Source organism: Fundulus heteroclitus, chromosome 9 (assembly GCF_011125445.2).
Source record: "Fundulus heteroclitus isolate FHET01 chromosome 9, MU-UCD_Fhet_4.1, whole genome shotgun sequence".
Taxonomy (NCBI): domain Eukaryota; kingdom Metazoa; phylum Chordata; class Actinopteri; order Cyprinodontiformes; family Fundulidae; genus Fundulus; species Fundulus heteroclitus.
The window spans coordinates 23,967,405-23,990,703 of NC_046369.1; the positions used below are offsets into that span (position 1 = coordinate 23,967,405).

The window sequence follows — 23,299 nt, forward strand, 5'->3', positions numbered from 1 at the left end:
CAACATATTTTTACTCCAGTAAAATTAAAAAGTAGTCAATCAATAAATTACTCCAGCCAATCAATGAGTTACATCAATAAAGCTGGTGTAAGAGCAAAAAGGTATTTGGTAGTATAAGGCTACTGAAGTACTGAGTAACAAATTATTTAATATATAAAAGTTATGTAATTAGACAGGAAAAATATAACAATATGTACAAATGTTGGTATTTTAAAGGCTAAAATAAAAATATACAATATACAAATATTACCAAATAACAAATTTAGACAGGATAAACACTTTTTTGAAATTTTATTCAACAGCATTTTATTGTGTACAGCATGTCAGAACAGTGTAAAGTATGTCCTATAACAATATCTACTGTTTCCTGATTGTTTCTCTTGACCTTCAAATGGCTCAAAGAGCTCAGCAGATAAAAAAAGAACATTTAAACAACAAAGCTCATGTATGAATAAGAAGCCTCACTTTAAAATAGATGTAAGTATGTGTCTCTCTGGTGCACCTTTGGCTAAAATATATATATATATATATATATATATATATATATATATATATATATATATATATATATATATATATATATATATATATATATATATATATATATATATATATATAAGTTACTCACGGTGGATAGAGTGACCATAAATTTGAGTGAAGAGTAGTAATATTGTATTGCTACTCTTACTGTTATAATAATAATATTACTCAAGAAAAAAAGTAAAAAATACAGTGCAGTAAAGCTGCTCCTAAAACTACATATGTTACTCAAGAAAATGTAACTGAATAAATGTAAGTAGTTACTACCTACCTCTTCCTACATGGTTTAAGACAGGCCTTTCAACCTGGAAAAAAAAAAAAAAAAAACATGGGACACTCGGTGTAGCGTCATTGATCACATGACCACAGTGTTTACTGTGATAAATCAACCAAACAACATCTTCCACATCCCGCCCATTTGCCTCCAAGTGATTGGTCTGGTGGCTTCATGCTGCTTTGTCATTGGGCAGCTACTTCTGTCGATCACGTGACTTCAAGCAAGTTTGGCTGGCCAGAGTTCATCGTTATGGGCTTAACTCATATCTAAAGAAGTATGTCATTTCTAACATTGTTCTCTATTTGTTTTTCTATTAACCGTTTAGAAATATACTGTTTTATGGAAATAACAACTTTTGTGCCGATGTCACGGTCATTTCTGCGTGTTACTTCGATTTATTGAGCGTGATGTCTCAAAACCTTTGTGTAAGGGCTGTCTGACAGCTGCAAAAGTAGGTGAGCTTAAATTACAGCTGTGTGTTTCTCCCTTTGACAACAGAGTAACTCTTTAAGAGCCAATAACTTGAGTTGTGTTTTTAATTGCGTTTTAACCTGAATCACGTTTCCCTCAAGTTAACCTTGGTATAAAACGTTTGAGGTGTAGGGTAGAGTGGGGTGAATTGTGCCAGTTTTTGCTTAAAGTGGCTTTGAGGCAAGGCCATGACTGTAATTCTTCCAACTAAAATATATACACATATTTCAGGACGTGCTGCATCCGTGGGAACAATGATTAATAGCGTTTAAGAAATATAGCTAAAGTGGCCTCGTTGTGCCTTTGGAGAAAATGCATTGGGGTAAGTTTTCCCATTGATTATTGTAGTAAAAAAATATATATATTTTGATCCCAGAAATTGTAATGCCATATAAAGGCCAGACAAATTCAGTACAAACTACTACTATGAGATTTATTTAAAGTTATATTAAAACATCAAAACCCAATTTTCTACAACCTTATTGTGCCTCAAGAGCCACCTCAAAGGTTAGTCTTTTTTTAAACAAGGCCTAACGCCACTTAAACACATCTTGAGAACAAAATGGAATATGCGTGAAGTCCAAATCTGGGGTCTTCATCATTTTCGTTGAAAGTGACGATGGGCTTTCGTTCCACAGATTGTCTACTATTTCGCCGACGAAACTTTGCCCTGATGTCGGCAACATCAACCTTCTCAACTAGTCCAACGTAGTTGTAGGATTTGGTTTTGCCTGCAAAGTTAACAATGACAAAGTTCCCAGCATCTTTATCTTACCTTTTCTGAATAAATGCAAACTTAACCCAACCTGCTTTTTCCTCTTTGATTCAGTTGCCAGGGATGTATTTTCTTTGCATATATTGAAAAGCCAGTTCACACAGCCTTTCCTTTTATATGTTCTGCCAGCTCAATATATTCATGAAATACATGATTGGCAAGTCCAGTACTTTTATATCCTTACCTTATTTCTTTTCCAGCTATCTTTTTCTTCTTCATGTAACATTTGAATGTCATTCTGCATACATGTTTATCTGCCTCTCCACCAGACAAACCGCACTCCCCTTCTCCACATCTTTCATTGCTTAATGTCATATCGAACCTGAAGCCCTGCCTGTCTTCCACTTGTAACTCTGTGGCATGATGCTCTATTTCGATATTTTATCTAAAATTAAAAATGTAAGAATGTGGTGTACAATTACAATAAAACAATAGGTTTAACGTAGGCCCTTCGGCAGAAATCACCCCAACCCCACCATTTTTGATCAAATACATTACCCAGCAGTTTTGAGCTTGTATTATATAATGCTAACTAGCTCTATAGACTCATGGTGTAGCTTAGTAAAGCCCTAAAACCTTTTGTGACATGTTTTCAAACTAAGCAATAACTGTTCTCTTACACAGCAGTAAAAAACACTGATAATAAAAAATGTACTTTGAAAGGCAAAAGTAGTTTTTTGAGCTTGCCTGTAATGCAATGAGGCTTTCTTCTTTGCATGATGAGTGAAATGACCGAATCTTCAAAAATGTGTGGTCACATGACCAATTTATTCTATGATTATCCAGAAAAGGGTTTGGCACAAATCACCTCACTCTACTGCTGTGTTAGCTTTCTGTGTTATACAACATGCTCAATACACAGACAGCATCTGAGTTTACTTCAGACCTGTCAGTGTTGTCCTTTTTTCTAAGACGGATTTTAATCCACCACCGAAGCCATAAATTATGAAATTTAGAGCTTTGGTGATGGGTTTTAGTCCAAGAGCATTTTCTTCTCAGGACTGGGCTGTATTCTAGTCCTCTAATGTTGAATCAGGTTTTTATTTTCCCTGTGTCCTTGCAAGAGCATATTGCAAGGATTTGTGACCATGTTTTGTTCCACACTGTTTGTGATTCTCTGACTCAGCGGGTTGGATGTGACCCAGTGACTCCTGGTTGCCAGGGATTGAGAGGAGGGACCATGGCGGTCGGGGAGAGCCAGCTCCAGAGGATTATCCGAGATCTGCATGGTACGTCAGTTTTATGTCTGCCAGTGTGTGTGTGTGTCTGCGTGCTAATTCATGGGCTGCATGTGGTTGTAGACTGAGGAAGGAAGGTACCGTAGAGGTACTATTTGCTTAGTAAGCGTATTACTGAAGCTTGTATCAGCATGCAGCTAGACGATAAGCACATGCTGAGGGTCCACCATCAGGGATCTCTTGCAGTTTTTGAGACAGATAAAAGGCAAGGTTATTAAATGCACAGTTTGGAAAGAAAACTGTTTCGCCATCCATCCACTTTCTTCTCTTCTGATATGTCTGCATGTGAAATTCAGATGCTGTTGCAGAGCTTGCAAAGGAGTACAAGGAAAATGGGGAGCCAATCACAGATGACAGCACCAATTTGCACAAATTCTCCTACAAACTGGAGTATCTGCTTCAGGTGGCCTTTTGAATTTAAATCAACCTAATAAACAATGACAATTACACAATTCATTGCTAAAAACGTAAATAACTGTATATTGAGACAATGTAAACGAATGTTTGACAAAGTGTTCATCTCCCTGTGGAGGATATTGACCTGAAATTGTTTTCACGCTAACTCAGTTTGACCAAAAGGAGAAAACAACTTTTCTGGGCACCAAGAAGGACTACTGGGATTACTTCAGCGATTGCTTGGCTAAGATCAAAGGAGCCAATGATGGCATCCGTTTTGTGAAATCCATTTCTGAGGTGTGTCTGTTGTCTCTAATGTTCCCATAATTTTGGCACTTCACTTCTTAGTCTTAGTCCTTTAAATATATGAGACTTATGACACAGCCATACGTTCAAGATTGGCTTCCATGTGGCTTTAATTCCTTGTGCTTTAAATTTTGTGATTCATTTGTAATCATTACTTTTGAATTGCCGTTGGTATCTGAAAACGGTTGTTCTGTTTTTTGCTTCTTTAGCTGAAGACATCTCTAGGAAAGGGACGAGCATTTATCCGCTACTCCCTCGTTCATCAGCGATTGGCTGACACCATGCAGCAGTGCCTGATGAACCAGAGAGTCACCAGGTGAAACAGCCCCCACATTTCCGCTTTTCAGTTTTTCACATCGATATAATAGGGATCAATATTAAGTATGTATGGGTTTGATGGAACTGTAAAAGAGAGACCAAACAAAAACAGAAGCCACATTGCTAGGTTTGTTTTAATTCAGTTTTAACAGAACTGGAGAAAGAAAGCAAAAATCTTGTGAAGTGAGAGAGCTATAACATAGCAGTCTGTGTAAAGCAGGCAGACTATTTGTTCTGGTAAATTATTATAAAATGAAAAAGAATAAAAAGTTAGTTGAGTTTGGCCTGTTATGATTGAAAACGACATACAATTGACGTTTATTTTTCATATAACTTGTCCTTAACTTTGCACACAAAAAAAGTCTGATGGGGAAAAAGATTGGGTTGGTGAAAAGACCGAGTTTAAAAAAACCCAAAACAAAAACAAAACTTAATACTGGTTTAAAAATCCAGTGTGTTATACGGATATCATGTGTGTGTAAAAGAGGGAACAATGTCACTCAAACTGGAATAAAACCAGTTTGCAACCAGGAACTGGAGTTTTGAAACCAGTTTGAGCTCGATAAGAAGTTTACGTTTACTCTCATCTGATTTTACAAACTCGCATGAACTCTTTAGTTCTTCTGCTGCAGATTTTTCAGATTTCTTTCAAACTTAGTTTAATGCAGCTTTATTTATAATGTGACAGTTTTGTTTATGTTTCTGATTCGGTTCCATGCAAGCTACCTTAATCCAGTTCTTTACAAGTCATCTCCATTTTGCCGGAATCATCTCAAATGATCTGGAGAGTTATAGATGTAACAATAGTTTGCTGTTAGCCTATTTGTCTTCTGTCAAGGGGATCATCATTATTCATTAATATGGCCTTTTAATATTGCTTCTTGATTTTCTACTCGGCCTCTCCCACAGCGACTGGTACTATGCAAGAAGCCCCTTCTTGAAGCCTCTCCTCAGTGCTGACATAATCAATCATCTGTACGAGCTCAACGAGGTGCAGTTTGACGTGGCGTCCAGAGGTCATGATCTCGACGCCTCGTGGCCAACTTTTGCAAGGTAACGACGCAGATAAAAGCTAAAGTCAACCACAAAAAGCCTTCAAAATCAATGTAGAGCTTTTTCTCTGCACCTCTGTGGTTTTATTTTGCCAAGATTCACCAGTAGTAGAAAATTCACTCGGAGGAAAATACTGCTTGTTTTCTACTTTTAAATAAGAGTTTCAAAAAGGCAAATTTTAAGCAAACCTCAAAACCGTTGCTGTGGTAATATTTTTCCGTAAAAGACGTCCCTTATTTTCCGATCTACAGGAGGACACTGGGAAGTGGAAATTCACCAGGCCACATGTGGAAACCACCAAGTCGTAGTTCCAGTATTAATAGCCTGGCTAGTTCCTACTCCCAGGTAATTCAAATTTCAATGCAAAAACAAATCTCATTTGAATAGTTTTAATTACTGCTTTGTTTTTGTCCATTTCAACCATATAGCAAGCGCCTGAGTGTGCCTCCAGCCCAGACTATGGCCACAGTTTGTTGAATGATCTCAATGATTCGCTGCCGGCGTGCGTGGAAGACAGCAACACGGTTGAAGTCCTTCGCCTGGAGCTGGATCAGTCAGAACTAAGGCAGAGAGATCTCCTTGATAAGGTCCGGCAGCTTGGCGAGGAGTCCGCTGAGATGAAAGGAGTGATTGAAGAGCTTCAGCGGCAGCTTGACGTGTCGCTCGCTGCTCAAGAAGGGCACCAGGGCATGCAGGAAGAGCTCAGAGCCCTGCAGGGGAGAGAGGTTGCTCTTTCCAGGCAAGTGGAAGCACTCAGGGCTGAGGAACAAAACAGGGAAACTCGGCATGCCTCGCTTCAGGAAAAGCTGGCAGCTGCTGAGCACAAGAACATAGAGCTCATGGCCAAGTTGGACGGGGTTCTGGATGAGAAGGGACAGCAGGCTGCCAGCCATTTTGATTCAGCGCAGAAGATTCACGAGTTGCTGGACAAACTAAAAGAGGCAGAGAAAGGAAAGATCGAGGCTGTAGATGAGATGGTGGCGAACAGGAGACAGGTAGAAAGGCTGGAGGAGGAGGTAAGAGCCAATGAGATGAAGTCAAAGGAGAATGAAACAAAACTCCAGGCACTGCTTACAGCTTTGTCAGAGGAGAAGGCCAAGTTGAAGGTAACAGTGGAGGAACAATCCAGCACTCTAGAAAAGCTTCAGGGGGAGCTGGCAGTGAAAGAAAAGGAGGCAAGCAATCTACAAAGAGAGCTGCAGGACCTCCAAAGGTCTCTGGAGAAGAAAGAGCAAGAGTTAGAGGAGGTGAAGGGGAGGGCAAAGCAAGAAATAGAAGAGATGCAGAAGAATGTTGATGACTTGAAAGGGTCTTTAGAGGTAAAAGTTGCTGAACTTACTGTGCAGCTTGCAAACAAAGAAGCAGAGCTAAGCTCCGGCAGTGAGACACTACAAAAGCTTGAAGCCAAGAACCAAATCCTGACCACAGAAAAGGACAAACTGACCATTAGCCTTGGTCAGCATGAGGCCAAGGTCAAAGAACAGGCTGCTACGATAGGAGACTACCAAGCAGAGTGCAGCAGTTTACAAGAACTAAAAGAGAAGCTGCAGGCCAAGGTGAGAAGAAACGAGGAGCAACAAAATGAGATGACCGAGCAAAGAGCGGCGCTCGAGGCTGAGCTGGCAGCTCTCAGAGCTTCTGAGAAACAGCTTAGAGGCCAGGTGGACGACGCCAAGATGACAGTGGACGAGAAAGAGAAAGCGCTGCGCGAGGAGAACCGCAGTCTGGATGAGAGTCTGCAGCGAGCCACGATGGCTGCAAAACAATCAGAAACGGCGTCCAAGCAGCTGGAGCAGGAGAACCAGACTCTGAGAGAGGAGCAAGATGAATTAAAAGCAACTCTTAGTCGCATAGAGACGGACCTAAAGAATGCTCACATTCAGATCGGCGAACTGGAGAAAAACTTGGAGGCTTCAAACACTAAAGAAGTCAGTCTTCAAGAACAGCTCAATGCGAAAGAAGAGCAGATGGAGAGTAAAGAGAAGGAAGTTGTTAAGTTGGTGTCAACGCTAAAGGAGTTGGAGGCTAAGGAGAAGGAAACGGAAATTGCCAAAGCCAGTGCAGAGGCAGCTTGTGCTAAACAGGCTGAACTGATTGAAAGGGTAACATCCGAGAAACAGGCAATGGAGACACTACAACTTCAGAGGAGCTCAGTCCAAGCAAAGGAGAACCAGGAAGTTTCGGCCAAACTAAATGTGGTTGAAGGCCAGTTGGAGCTTAGCAGGCAAGAAGTCTCCAGGCTCCAGGCAGAGATCCTGGACCTGAAGGTGCAGGTGCAGAGATCTGAGGAGGAAAAGCTGAAGTCCCAAGCACAGTTGGAGATTACAGAGGCCCAAAGAGACGAAGCTAGGGCTCTGACTGAGCAGCTAAAATCCCAAACAGAGACAATGAACCAGAAGCACATAGCAGAGCTCCTGGAGTGTAAAAAGAAAGAAGAGGCGCTGGTTCAGCAGCGCGATCGAGAGGTAGCTGCCCATGCCGAGTTAGCCGCGTCGTCCGCTGCCGTCCAAGAAGAGCTGGCTGCCCTCAAAGCAGAAAACAACAAGCTGGGGCTGGAGAACACAGAGGTCCGCGAGAGTCTGCACAGAGCAAACACCGAGATGGCAGAGCTGGGGATGACCATCTGCAAGCTGAACGCAGAAAGGGAAGAAGCCAGCGAGCACTTGGCTGTCGACGCTGCTAAGATCGGGGAGTTGGAGAAGGAGGTGGAGCGAATCGAGAAGTGCATGAGCGACCTACGGCAGGAGAACAGCAGTTTACGAGAGGAGCTAACGCAGAAGGAAGCCCTGCCTGGAACCATTACGGCGCTCCAGGAAGAGCTGGAAAAAGCCAAGAACCAAGTGCGCACCGTCAAGGAATGCTGCCGAGAGGAAATGGATGCCGTCAAGTTCCAAATGAGCTCCGAGACCATGAGCCATCAGGTTCAAATAAAGGTGAGTTTAAGCAGACCTGTCAAATCATGTGCCGCTTCAGAGACAATCAGCTTTATTGGCTGCTTCAAGGATAGAAATGCTCATTATACTGATTCGATCAAGACCAGAATATCAGTCAAAAAGGTACGCGCAGCTGCTCAGTTAGTTTAAAGAAGTCTGTTCATAACAGCGTAGATTGGCAGTGTGCATCTACGCATCAGTGAAGGGAGCCTAATGACGCTGTCCTAAAGTTGCTTTGAAGAACGACGCAATGGATTTGTGATACAACCAAATATTGACCAAATCGATACTTTAGATGTGGTGGTTTGGGCGTGTGTGATGTTTTCACAGATGCCTTACTTTGACTAGACCAGGGGTCGGCAACATTTACAACCTTTAAAATCATAAGAACCATCTTTGCCCCTGGTCGAACTAGACAAATGCAATTGTTTTTTAGGTTTTGAAATAAAGAAAATCACAAAACTTTTATGGAACGTTAAGTTGTTTTATTGAAAAAAACAGTGAAAAAAACAGTACTTTGCAACCAAAAGACGAGGAATGCTTTAAAGAATTCCTCACAGTATTAGCCATTGTTTGTAGAAATGCGATGCATGTATTGCCTGAAAGGACATAGGATTGCTCAATTCTTTTACATTTTTTGCCAAAATTATTAAGAGCCACAGTGGAGTGTCTAAAGAGTCACATGTGGCTCCTGAGCTGCAGGGTGCAGACCCCTGGACTGGACCAAACTAAAACCAAATCAAAACCATTTTATTGTAACTGGCTGAATGTTTACGGTGATTGTCGCACCGCGAGCTAAACCTCCACTCAAGCCTAAAGAGATTTGCAGCATCTCAGGGGTTTTTCCTCCAGGATTTGCCTGTAATCGTCAGCATCCACCTTCCCATCAACTATGGCCCACCTACCTGTCCCAGATACAAACAGCATCCCCACAGCATGATGCTGCCGCTGTCTTGTGTTACCATAGGGATGTGGTGTTGAGTGAGATGTCCAATGCTTATGGCCTCAATGAAAAACACTAAAGTTCACTTTTTATCTGCTCTGATCAATGCACCTTCTTCCACATTTTTTTGCTGAAGACAGGATGTTTATCTCAACAATATCTTCCTACTTGCCACGCCTCCATAAAGGACAGATCTGTGTCTCCTACCTGAGCTGAGGACTCGTGTGGCTCCTCCAGAGCTAACATTGGCCTCTTGGGAACCTCTCTGCCTAATTCTCGCCTTGTCTGGCCTGTCACTTTAGTCATGTCTCAGTAGGTTTGCAGTTGTTCCAAACTTTCTCTGTTTTCTTGGATGCAGGATTGAAAACTTGCCCGCGGAGCTACTTTAACTTCGGATTCGGTTGTGCCACCAGGATTGTTTACTTTTCTTTCTTCCTTTTTATAAGATTAAACAACAAATATTAGCAAAGCTTATGAGCTTCTCATCGGGTTCTGTTGTCCTTTTAGTCCTAATTATATTTGGATTATAAGCACGGTAAATAGCTTTTAATTAGCGTAAGCGTTTCTGAATTGTTAATAGCCCCGTCCCAGCTATAGCCTTTGCAGAAAGTAAGATTAATTATTTAATCCTCTTTTCTGGTCATTTCACAGCAGTAGTTAGTTTAAATTGGTGAAATTAGCTCTTTTCATCGCTGCCTTTTAATTACGTCTACTATGAGAATAGTATTATGTTGGACCTATTTGTATACAGAATGTCCCACAGAGAGGCTGTGGAATATCATTAAAAAATCATTATGTGCACAAATACATTTATTGATAGAAAGTTTCACTTTGAGTCGGGATTAAATGAAGGCGCCAGTGCAGCATGATTAGGTGAATAACAAACCAACGTGTAAAATCATCAGCGTGCTTTATCAGTGTTGATGTGTGGAGGAATTGTAAAGCGTCTTTAAGTTTCTCTTGTTTTTTTACACTGCAGGCTGTGACTGAGAGTTTGGAGAAGGTGGCAGGACAGCTGGAGGAGGAGCAGAAGAAGGTGTCCAGCTTGGAGGCAGAAGTGTCTGAACTTAAGGTTTCCATCTTTTAAGAAGATACATTTTCATGTTTTTTTCCCCATACCTTTACTTTATCAGACAGACACAATGGAAAAGCTGCAGAGCTCATATAATCTAACCGCTCTGATTATTTTTTCGCTGATCAACATCCTTTGATTGCAGAATGAAGGATAGATGCAAGATATCTACAGCTCTAATCAAGTGATTGGCTCACTGAGATGCCTTAGATGATAATTTATCATGTTCCCCCTAATGTTTAGCAGGGTTATACGTTTATGTTATAGAGTTGAACTTTCAAAGAAGGCTTATCTAAGGTTGTAATGATGTTTGTGATTTTTTTTTTTTGCCTTCACTCAGCCAGGAAAACACCGAACTGTTCTGGTTTATTCAAACCCTTTAAAATTAAAATAAGTGTCTGATTGGTGATTTCTGCTTATTTTGTTTACAAAAGGCTGCGAACGAGAAATACTTGCAGCTCATTGGTGAGAAAGACGCTTACATCACGCAGGCGGAAGCCACCATCCGTGAGAACGAAGGCGAAATTCAGCAGCTCAGGAGCTCTGCGGCCAGGTGCGGCCGTGACCTCCAGTACCTTTGGATGCATGTTGTCGTGGTGAAAAGATCGACTCATTTTCTTGTTGCTTCAGTTTTGAAGAGGCACACTTGACCGCGCAAACCCTCTGTGAGGAGTTGAAGCAGAAACTGGAGGCAACAGAGGCGGCGAAACAAAGTCAGTGTCTGACGATGACCGCAGAGATCGACGACCTCAACAGCACCAAGACCAACCTGGAAGAGAGGCTCATTGAGCTTATAAAGTAAAGTGAACTCTCTTTGCTGCCTGCATGCACTGTTTGTCCAAAGTGCTTCATCTGGTTGGTATGATCCTCTGGCTGTAGTTGATTTACCGGCGATTTAGGAGAGTTATTGCCGGGTTCAGGGACTCCATTTATCCGGTTTGATTGCATTATTCTTCAAACGTGAACCTTGAATGGGTTCATTCCTTAGACTCAGACAGCGGTGAGCTCTATGTTTGGTTTAAGTGAATGCACATATAAATAGACTTATACCCAGCACTCACCTTAACTGATGGCGCCTCTAGAACTGACGTGAGGAAAAAAAAGGAAACTAAATGTACCTTATCTTGTAATGGGAGGATGCTGGAGTCAGCTCTGCTCTCTGTGCCTGTTGCCAACACGAGATTAAGCTCTCTGCTATCCTTTTTGTCTCTGTTTCAGATGTTTTCAACATTTAAATGATATTGCCCTGCTGTAGAAATGGGTAACTTTGGCAGAGTAGTTATTATCCTGTTACCACTTCTTGAATTTTAAAGAACAACACCCATCTTACTTGGATGTCCTGTTCTTGTGTCTTACCCATTTTGAAAAGAAACATTTTTATAGACTTCATTTCTTCTAGTGATTGTTAGAAAACTTTGGGTTTGTAACTCTGCTGCTTGCTCATGGTCATATTAGGTCTGTAAATGGTCTCTAATGACGCCCAGGATACATTCACATTAGCTATTAAGGGCTAGAGCAGGGGTCTGCAACCTGTAATAACCTTCCCTAAAAATGGCAAAGAAACAAAAAATGGTTTTCAATATGGATATGATGACAAATGCAGGTTTTAAGCTTTTAGACATTTTTCAGTTTTGGAATAATAGCACTGAATCCTTCATCAGGGTTACACCTATAAGTACTCGTAATATTATTTTAGATCTATTTTTCTGGTTATTAGATTGGAAACTGTTTTATATAATTCTCCACAAATATCAACATCTTAAAGAAGTAAATGTATCCATACTCATTTTGCAAAGGTTTTATTTTTCTATATTTTAAAACCTTAAAATAGGAATATAATGGTACTTCTTTAAATAAATTACAATATTCCCTCTAAAGTCATATTCAATAAATTTGAATATTTGAAAAGATTATTTATTTCAGCTAAACTCACTAAGTGAAACACATTGTATAGATTATTTCCGCACATACTGATGTTTTCAAGCCTTTATTTGTGGTAATTATGATGATTTATCCTTCAAACTAATGAAAACAATACGTTTAAGATAAGAATATGAAATTTTGGCTTAATAAAAATGATGTTTAATACCTACTTAAATGTTGCTATTTCCAAAAAGTACTTTAAATCTGATAAACAATCCTCATTCTGATTTATTGGATATGAATGTAAATATTTATCCAAACTCATCAGCTGTTTTTTCCCCAAAAGGTCATGTAAACATGTGACTCTAAAGGTTTTATTTAGCCAGACTAAGTGCAAACATGTCTCTTAGTAAAGCTGGCAGACTCCTTGGCTAAGGATGTTTTTTTCAGCTAGAAAGGGTTTGGGACACAAAAGAAGGAAAGGTTTACCCTCCACCTCTGACTGACAGATTCATGTGTTCATTGGTGTTCATTTTAAAGACGAAAGCCTTTTATCACCAGGGATGACCTGGCTCTGAGAGGCAGAAAGTGTTGTTTTGTTTATTGTGACTTGGTGAGGAAGAAAGTGAAAGCTGGAGCACAGAGACGGACCATTACTAAAGAAGACAAAGGCTTACCCTCTATCAGTTGTTTCTGTTAGCTAGGCTTTTCTTTTCACATTGCATTCCATCTTTTTACTTCTTGAAATCATAATTTAAAGACATGAAAAGAAGTTTGCTCCAGTATATTCAGCATTATTGTACAAAGTGGAAAATAAGCATTTGACACCCTGTTAACTTTATTTCGTCACACCCACTTTTTAAAGCTTCTTACGATCTTGTGGCTCGCATGTTTTAACATTCTTGGTCTTTGAAAATGCATTTTGTCTTTTTCTGGGTGACTTCAGGGACAAAGATGCTCTGTGGCAGAAGTCCGACGCGCTGGAGTTTGAGCAGAAACTGCGAGCGGAGGAGCGCTGGTGGTTGGTGGACAAGGAGGCCACGCACTGCCTTGGCTGCAACGGCCAGTTCACCTGGTTTCTGCGCAGACATCACTGCAGGTGGGCATAGGTTTTTACACTGAACATTTACTCAAAACATGCACGGCATGCCGAATTTAACCCCCCCCCCCCCTTTTTTTGGGAAAAGATAACCAGTTCCTCTGTTTGTTATTTCTAGACTTTGCGGCCGCATCTTCTGCTACTACTGCAGCAACAACTTTGTCACGACGAAGCACAGCGAGAAGAAGGAGCGCTGCTGCAGCGACTGCTACACGCAGCACAGTGCAGTGGTGGAGAGGTTCACGGAGGCAGAGCTGAGTCCTACAGACGTGCCGCCCCCCCCAGCTGGAGCTGGGCCTCAGCCGCCTCCTGAGCCAGCGCCGTACAAGCCCACTCCCAGGGTTACAGGTGGGAGACGTGTTTAAAAGATGACCACTTCTCTGCTGTTACGTGTGAACCTCAAAACTTTGCTGTGTTTGTATGGTTTTCATGGTTTAGCTCTTTGATCACTGGGGCTGTATAAAAATTTCAGCAGAAGTGAGAGGACTGACTGTTCCTAACAGAGGAACAGGGATTGAAACCCTTGCCACAGAAATTCTGCTTAGTACACAAAGAAGGAAGAAAATGACATTTGCTTTTATGTTTTTACTTTCTATAATTTCCAAAATGCAAAAGAAAACAAAAACAAAAACTGTGGTTTAATAAGAATTCAGGGACTTTCATTTTTGTGTCTAATGTTCAAAAACTGGAAGGTTCAATGTACATTTAGAGCAATACTACGTTTAAATGTAATTTAAACACAGGTTTGTTGTCATGTGTTTATTTGCTAACTATAAACAGAGGAGTCATCCTTATTTGTGAAAGGAAAAAAAATCCAACAAAATTGATTTCCATTAGATGTAGACATGAGAAGATATGAGTTATAATTTGCAGAAATTACGCAAATTTCTACAATAATTCAGATGTTTTGGTCCATTCTTATTCTTCTTAAAACTTCCTAAAACTTGCAATTGATTATAGGATGTATATATTTGTATATAGATTTGTATTTACTTCTGCTGGAGTTGTGCATTTTAAAGGTTTATCTTCCCCTTTCTGTGAATGGGGAAGGTATGTCTATATACCTTCCCCATTCATAGAGGGCATACCCCTTTACATAGGGGATGCCCTCTATGTAAAGCCCTCTATGTCTTTACATAGAGGGCTTTATAAACCTAAGAATACAGAGATATTTGTTTTTTTACCAGAGCGTTGCTGAATAAACGTCAACAAAAGATAAGAAATAGCTCAGTTTTTTAAAGGATTCCCAAGAATCCTAATTTCTTTATAATTCTTTATATATTATTATCTAATCATTTTTAAGCAAAGTATTCTAATTAAACTTTTGTACAAATCAGATCTTTCTTTTGAACATTTGGCTCTTTGAAGATAAACTGGCAAGTCGTATGAAATTAAATTCAGATTTAATGTACCATCAACACAAGGTGACGACTGTTCCTAAAAACACATCGGACACTTTGCATGTTTGAGTCATGCTTCGTAAGTTAAATTCATGATTTTTCTCCTCAGTGTCAGACCCCAACAACAAATCTGAGGATGGAGGTTATGACATCATCACAGAGGAGGAGGTGAACGGCGTCTACGACAGCGATAACAACTCTCAGACCACAGGAGGCTCACTGGAGGGAGAACAAGACCGCCAGCTTCCAGGGACACGCGAAATGTAAGCACAACGTTTCTATCAGAGAGCCGTAGGTGAAACTACAGGTATGCAACTACTGGTGCACCTAATGCATCTGCATTAAGGCCTGCGGCGGCGTTCAGATGTGCCACTACCCCATTGAGTGAGCATCAAAAGAGATGTTTCAGAGGAAAATGTCCGTGTCGTACTTTGCTGCTTGCCTTTCAGAGCCCTGCTTTCTGTAGCATTGTGCCAGATAGGAGCAAAGCATCGCTTCATATATATGTAATTCCATTGCGTGTCTTATAATTATTACTTTAGTGAGGATTAATGGTTAGCTTCACAGTCAGACAAGTGAGCAGACTGAATAAAGGGTGATCGTTAGCAGATGCATGCGGTAAAATATGAAACGACTTTCCCAACCAGACAGGAAGAAGCGTATTTCAGAAGAGAGCAGCAAATGAGTAGAAGGAGGAACATAGAGCTCTGATGATGCGAGTTGATCGCTTGTTTTGGCCTTGGTACTAATGGCTGCTCTTTCAGTATAGAGCCTTCCCTCTTCACAGAAGCCGTGCACTTCCATTTGGTACGAATTAGTGTTTTATAACAGTGCTTTACCAGACTGTGTCACGCACAGCCTGTGGTCTTTCAGTATGCTTTCCTAAAATATGTTATTGAACACCTGACATGCAGAACATGCTGTTGTTCCTGTTTCACCGGTAGAGCTTCCCCACGTTTTACTAGTTTGCTGCCATTATTTTTATCTTTATAGTTATATTGAGCTGCAACTGCGATGAGTATTTGTCTTTAAATGTGAAACCTATAGGAACAACCAGGTTGATAGAAGCTGTGTGGAGTTAGAAAGATTTCACAAAATATGCTGATATCTGTGGAGGAATCGCCAAATATTATACCGTTTATTACTATCATGGGAAAAAATTACCATGATACGAATTCAGATTAACTCTGACATTAAGCTTTAATTGATGATATTTGCAAAACTGAGAGTGTAGTTGAGATGGAGGATTTTGATATTTGGATGATTTTTTTAATAACAATATTTTAAACATGTAAAAAATGTTTATTGCTTTCTCAGAAGCTAAAAGGGAATGATTTTGGGGCTAATATCGAACATTAATCTCTGAAGCAAAATTAAGAGGGGGATAAAACCAAATTCAGCACCACTTTTATAATCATTGATGTACGACTTGTTGCTGTTTCAACTCTAACGGATTTTGTGGACCTGTGGTTCTGGCAGCCATCTCTCGGCTTGGATGATGGGTAAGTATCGGATGTCTGGCTGGTCTCAGTTATGGCTCAAGACGGAACCAGATTGCTATTACAAAAAGAGGAACGCACATTGATTGAACTTATTGGGTTAAACTGAGCATGCTTCACACTCTTTATGGAGACAAATGTACTTTTATAAAAAAAAAAGAAAATTGCCTTGAATTTTACCAAAGATAAATGAAACATACCATGGGAAGAAACGGTTCCTTCAGCACAGACAAACGTTTGCTAACATTGTCAACGTTCAACTCCTTTCTGACCAGGCGTGTTTTGAATCTACTTACCAGCTCAACACAAGAACCTCCTTCCAGGTTGGGTTTCACAGATGGATGTTTTCCTTTGTCCATCAGAGAGACATGTTTATGCTTCATAAATGCAGCTAAAATCACACAGATATATCAAATTAGCCATAATTGTATCATGACACTAGTTTGACTCTGTCAACACTTAATTAGATTTACTGTTTATTCAATGATTTCAAAGCTTGACTGGCTTTCTGAATTAAACAAAAAGCTAACAAGTGCAAAGAAAGCTTTTGCTGAGAACCACGAGCCGGCGACGCCGTTCCATGATATCATGATGCATTATAATGAGCCAGGTCTGGGCTCCAGCTTGGGCCCGGTGCTGACCCACTATGCCATTGGACAGAGCTGAGTGATGGAGATAAAACATGGCTCAGTTGGTTGGTTTTTCAATCTGTTTTGTTTTGTTTGTCACTCCCTGGTCCGGGTCAGGTGAAGCCCAAAGAGAGATGCTGCAGCGTTAATCATCTCCAAGAGACGTGGCTTTTAATTAGTGTTATCAACAATGCATCCTCTGTTTTATCGGCCTGAATCAAAACAAGCCGACTGTTGAATATTCTCTGTCACTGCTGTTTGCTCTGCTGTTGTAAGCAAGACGTCAGCCAGCCTGCTGCTCGTTTGATTATAAGAATCACAGGAGAACATCAAAGATCTCAAGGGGAATTTGGTACACTTTCCTCGTCCTCCGCCTACTGTGTTAGATTGTAACTGAGAGTCTTCTCTCGTTTTCACTTCACTATTAAAAATGAACAGAATTTCAGGAAACAAGAAGTTCTCCATTGCAGGTGTTTACTTGTTTGTTTCACATAGTGACGTCATGAGCAGCTCTGTTTGGACGAACAGCCATACTAACCAAAAGTCTAACGTTTATGAAGTAAAGATGTAATGTTGCCGATATTAAAAATTAATGATGAATAGTTATCATGGCAACTGGGATCCTAACAGGTGTCGTTCTGTTCTTTTTTTATTCTCCATATGTCATTTCTTTCACAACGTCCTCTGTGCTTCGTGCTGCACAGCCATATTTAGTTTTGACAACAGGTAGTTTTGACAAGGACCTGGATAATGCAAGCAAAGACAGGCCTGTCTGTGTATTACCCTAAATATCTGCAAGGAATCATTTTGGAGAAATGATTGAATGATTTCCAAACCAAAACATTTTTTACACTTTTTACACCATTTGGAAGTCAATGCATCTCAGGTTTAATTATATTTAAGATATTTTAATAAATTAAAAAATTAATTTGAAGTGCTAACATCGTTTACCCAGGTTAGAATGACTGGACTACACACCACTTAAGTGGTCCATTCAGGATGGATTTACCTTAAAGGGGAAATTATATATAATTACTGGCTAATACACACACACCTGCTAATATTGTGAGAAATGTTCCTTAGCAAGTTTAAGAAAACCGTCATGCTTTTCATAGCTGTCTACAAGGTCCTGGTTTTATTCTGGTGGAATATTTGACCGACCACTTTTCCCATCAGACCTGGCTAACTTGATTGCTTTCCTGCTGCGGGCCCAGCTTTTAACCATGATCTATCCATTGTGATTGGGTCTTAGGTTGGGGCCACTGAAGAGCTTCATGTTAGCTGCATAACACTGACACTGTCAGTGTTATGTTTGTTTAGGATTGTTGTCCAGCTGCAACACCCAGTTGTTGCAACTAGCTGTTGAAGAATTTGGATCTAGTCCTTTATTTTGTCCTTGTGAAGGTTTTACATAGACCAGCCAAAGAGACGTTGAAGAAATTTCAAAAATATATCCCTAATTTATTACAAAAATACTAAAAAATATTAAAAAATCATAAATTGGGGCCCAAAAACTGAGGTCAACATAACAAACTACAACTCAGGGAGTAACGCAAAGAACTCAAGCACAAAACTGACCTAAGAAACAAGACATGAGGGGAACTTAAATAGTGGCTGATCAGACCACTGCTAATTCACACACAGGGGTAATTAAACACACAGGAACTTAAACAAATACTGGTCAGCACATTACTAAATCTTTAAATTGAGTAAATATTAGAATATATAAGAAACATTGTGAAATTAACTAAAGGCCAAATTTCCCCTTCCCCCGGCAAACAAATGGAACGACCCGCTGAGGAAGTTTGACAGCCATATAAGGACATCAGCTGGAACTCATCTGTATGATTTCAGCAGCAGGTCCAGAGGAAACTGGTAACTCAAAAGAAGAAATTAATTTGTTGCATTTAACAAAAGAACTGACAAATAAAGTTAACTAAATTTGTGCACAGCAAATAGCTAACTAAAGAGTCAGACTAATGAAAACAATTTTAAAGATAAGAATCTAAACTACTCACTAATCAATATGTAAAGTAATATTAAGGAAGAACAGAAAACCATTACCATTCCTGTCTCTGGGTGACAGTTGGGACAGCTGTCACAGTCCTCCTCTTAATGCAATGCATCAGTAACATTGAGAGCAAAGCAGCCCCTTAGCGTAATACCATCACCTCCCTGCTTAACAGCTGACAGTGTTTTTAGGCTTTAAAGCTTTACATTGTTTTCTCCAAACCTTTGTCATTGTGGCCAATTAGAGTCTAACTGTTCTCCAGAAGACATTTGATTTTGCTCTCAGTCCACATTAATATTTTCCCTCTGTAGACAGTGAACTTGGCATCAGGATCGGCTTGAGAAGACCAATTTCCTTTCACCTGAGGGTGACAGACGGTTTAAACTTGGACACAATAGTCTCAAACACACTTCAAAACTGCAAAACAGGCTGACGTTTAACTCCTGGATTAACAGGGACCTCTACCTATTTGGAAGTTGATGGTCTATGTTTATAAGCTCGGTTCAAACCAACAGACTGACCAAATTAAGAGTTTTACAATGTGCTATAAGAAGAGTGATCAAATATCCACTCAAAATTATGCTAGAAATGTATGGATGGTTACCAAAATAGTTTTCCCCCTACAACTTCCTAGGAGATATGGAAGGAAGATGAATATTGGTTGATGTGTATGCATATATTTGAGCCCGCTCGCTTTTTATGACAGTAGGCTGACAGGAAGGGGGTGGAAAAGGGGGAGAGATATGCGGCAAAGGACCGCGGGTCGGATTCGAACCCAGGTCAACCACGTCAAGGACTAAGGCCTTCGTACATGGGTCGCGCTACCCGCTGTGCCACGAGTACGCCCCCAATTATGCATGATTGTGACTCTATTCGGATTACATAAAATCCACAATAATTTCAAAGCTTTAGTTCTTGGATTTAAAAACCATTGAAGCTATATGTTGTGATAACAAGATCAGTGCACGTACATTTCTAAAAGGCAAAACTGAACAAAACTGCCTGCAGGAATGAGCATTGCTTAATATTTTCTTAAAAATTAAGCCTAATGGTGTTAAATTTGCATGTTTAAAAATCTGTTATTTGGTCTGAAATGTGCAAAAAAAATTCTAATAACTGATTAAAATGCACAGACTCTAATCTGTGGGTATATTCATTGTGCTCTCTAAATTCATAGTCATGATCCTTATACCTAAGCTATTTTTAACACAGGCTGCTGATCAAGAATCTTTATTTTCACCATGTGTTACCATAGTGATTATCTTTGAAATAGGCATAATATTTTCTCTCAGTTAAAAAAAAATCAATTAGTTCATTGCTCTGACCAACACCTTTTGTGAGCAGCTTAAAGCTTGCAAATAGTCTTTAGGGTCGGGTAAGACTTGTATCCAAGTCAAAAAAATCCGATAGTCTCTTTGCAAACCATATAAACTGTGGTGTTGTTGCATGAATTAGTCACCCAACAGTCTTGCCTTTTGTAAGTAATGTGCAACAATTTAAAATTTTCATTTAAAACAGCAATCTGCATGGATTGGTGTCTAGCCAGACGTTTGCTGAGATATCAAAGTGTGCAAATTAGCATTATCAGTCGTGTGTTTGCAAATATGTAAAGGTGTGTTTACACTGAATGCAAACAAGACATATTTTTCACGTTGATCGACTGCCGTTGGTTGCTTGACATTTCTCTCACAAAGATTTCTGCACCGACAATACAGCCAATTTTCCCCCTGCTCGCTTCACCGCATTATCAAATAGGAGGAGCTTCTGTCCTTCTGCCAGTTCCTTCTGTCTGTTCAAATCACAGTGGCAGACATGGATTTTACCGAGTGAATCACGGTGCTGTATGTACTGTGGAAAGTCGAACAATGACCTCGCCGCCCCTGGGTCCACAAGATCCTCCGGAAAGGCACCTGGTTCGGCGAGAGTACCACCACCTGTAACTTCACCTCACTCTAGTCACACATCTACCATGCTATTCACAGTTTTGCTTGGCTCTATTCGCTCAATTGGTGCCGTTTGCATACCTCGAAATGCGTAGTTGCATCGTGGACGTTAATTTGTTCCTGAATGCACCTTCACATAGAGATAACATGTAAATCACTCACACCATTTGCATTGTTCTCATTTGGTGGGAACGCACCTTAACAGACCCCAAACTTCTCAGCAGGGGGCAATAGCCCTTACAGCTTTTGCAAAGAGGCTGTTTTTGAGTCTATTTGTATTTGATACAATATTTCTGAAGCGTTAACCCTGATTCAAGTGGGAGAAACAGAGCATTGCCCGAGTGGGTGGGATCAGTGGCAATGCGTCTGGCCCTTTTCTGGACTCGTGCAGCATAAAGCATATCCAGATCTTGTAGACAACATCCCACAATCTCCTGTGCTACCCTCGCCACCCATGCTAAATCCTTCCTCTCCTGCACTGTGCAGCTCCCGTACCACACTGTTACACTGAGACACAAAATGCTTTCTATTGTAGCTCTGTAGAAGCTTTTTAACAGCTTAGTGGAAAGTCCAGTCCGTTTTAGTGTACTGGGGAAGAAGAGCCGTTGTTTGGCCTTCTTCACCAGGTGGGAGGTGTTTACAGTCCAGGAGAGGTTGGAGGAGATGTGGATGCCCAGGATGTTCCTGAGCATCTACACTCTCCACTACTTCCCCCCTGTATGCAGAGTGTAGTGTGTTCAGTCTTCTTGGACCTCCCCTAGTCCACTATGACCTCCTGGGTCTTGCTGGGGTCAGGATCAGGTGTTTCCTGGAGCACCACTGTGGCAGGTTGCAAACCTTCTCTCTCTGTAGTGGATCTCATCATTGTTGGAAATGAGACCCACCACAGTGATGTCCTCCGCAAACTTCCCACCATGTTTGTGGAGTGGATAGCAGAGCAGTCAAAGTGAAAATGGCTGCAGTGACTCCTGGTCGGGGGAATATAATTTTGCTCTATTTTCCTATCCTTCTTAACAGGGGCCCTGGAGATATGACCCCCGATGAAGACAGCGTCCCTACGGTTCAGGATTTAGAGATTACCCTTCTCAGATCAGGAGAAGTCTCGTGAGTATTAATGTTTCATAAATTTCACATTTGTACTGGACTTTTTGTGAATGAATCATTCGTTAATGGGTCTTAAAATGGGGTTTCTTACAGAGTCGCTGTCCCTCTCAGCATTGCTGATATTTCCCAGTTTGGTGATGGCTCCAGGGAGCTCTTCATCAAGTCCAGCTGCTACAGCACCATTAATGTATCTGTGGCAGACTGTGGGACAACTATCGGCTGGATGTTCTCCTCGGAGCCCAAGAGCATCTCCTTCAGTGTGGTTTTCCGGGAATCCAGCGACAGCGAGGTGGAACACTCAAAGGTAGAGATGCTCATCACATGCTGCTTTATCTTAGTGGGCGACGAATTTCAGGAACTGCTCTTTTTACTTTCACATGGCTTCTTGAAATGTGCAGCGCACATGTCCTGAACGACGTGACATCTCTCCGCGGTCGTTCTGCCTTGACAGCAATCTTCTTTCAGCCCCGCAATTGTCAAAGGCAGAGATGTTACATCATTTTTTAAGTGCTTCTAGCGGCTGAATAAAATGCTTTTCTATTGTTGGAAAGATTGAAAGATGGAAAGCTCACACAGAATCTTTCAAAAGGGGAAGTTATTTACAGAAACTGCTGACTGAAATTGAGAGTACCTCCTACAGAGACGAGTAATTTTGCTTTCAAAGTCATACAGGCTGAGGTAAGCAGCCTCAGACAGACTGTGGCCACAATCTGCATAAATATGTCAGGTGTTTTGGATGGTTTATGTCTTCTTATTTATCATTTTCCCGGCAGTCCCAACATCTCACCTGCAGATATTACTTTCTGCTGTGTGACTTTAATATTTTCAGAAGTTATATTTGTTACAAAGTTTGCGAGACTTGATGATTGTTTGGTGATTTGAAGCGTTGTTGTGACATTCCCTGTAAAGTATTTGTCCACAACCGAGATTTGAGATTGGACGATGTTTCTGTTCTGCTCTCAGGTTCTGATTCCTTTGACGCGCTGCAATTCCCATAAAGAGACAATTCAGGGACAACTGAAAGCGCGGCACCCTGGCCTCTACACACTCATCTTTGACAACTCTTTCTCCAGGTAGGAAGCCGGTGTCATCCCAAAATGTTTCTTGGCTTGTCGCTGGAAAAAACAAACAGACCTTGACATATATGTTGCCCCTCCTGGTAAAGCCTTAGAATAAATCCAGATTTTATTGCAGGATCAATAATTATTTAGGAAATCCCTTTATTTTGAGGACATTTAAACAGCTGTGCAACTTTGTTTTGCCAAGGGGGTGGCAGTTAATCTTCTCTATAATATTTCCCAAAGCTGAAGCATACAGAGAGGGGATCTATGACCATCATCCAGAGTTAGGGGTCCTCTTTTATACTATTCTGCGCTTCAGCTTTACCAAACATGTTTTCTGTAGTATTTAGGGACAGAGATGGCTAAAA

The 23,299-nt window shown here is 40.6% G+C and overlaps 1 protein-coding gene across 1 annotated transcript; it reads left to right on the forward strand.

Moving 5' to 3' along the window:
* Nucleotides 1-1,049: 1,049 nt before the first annotated feature.
* On the forward strand, nucleotides 1,050-22,943 carry LOC118564171 (FYVE and coiled-coil domain-containing protein 1-like; the record flags this gene model as incomplete). Its single annotated transcript, XM_036141285.1, is given in 18 exon segments — nucleotides 1,050-1,091; nucleotides 3,190-3,198; nucleotides 3,230-3,292; nucleotides 3,598-3,704; nucleotides 3,869-3,994; nucleotides 4,213-4,319; nucleotides 5,231-5,374; nucleotides 5,626-5,719; nucleotides 5,803-8,307; nucleotides 10,230-10,322; nucleotides 10,757-10,875; nucleotides 10,953-11,120; nucleotides 13,132-13,284; nucleotides 13,403-13,632; nucleotides 14,794-14,947; nucleotides 21,784-21,870; nucleotides 21,964-22,174; nucleotides 22,834-22,943. Coding segments are annotated over 17 exon segments (4,472 nt in total), but the record flags the coding sequence as incomplete, so codon positions are not given.
* Between the last annotated feature and the right edge of the window lie 356 nt (nucleotides 22,944-23,299).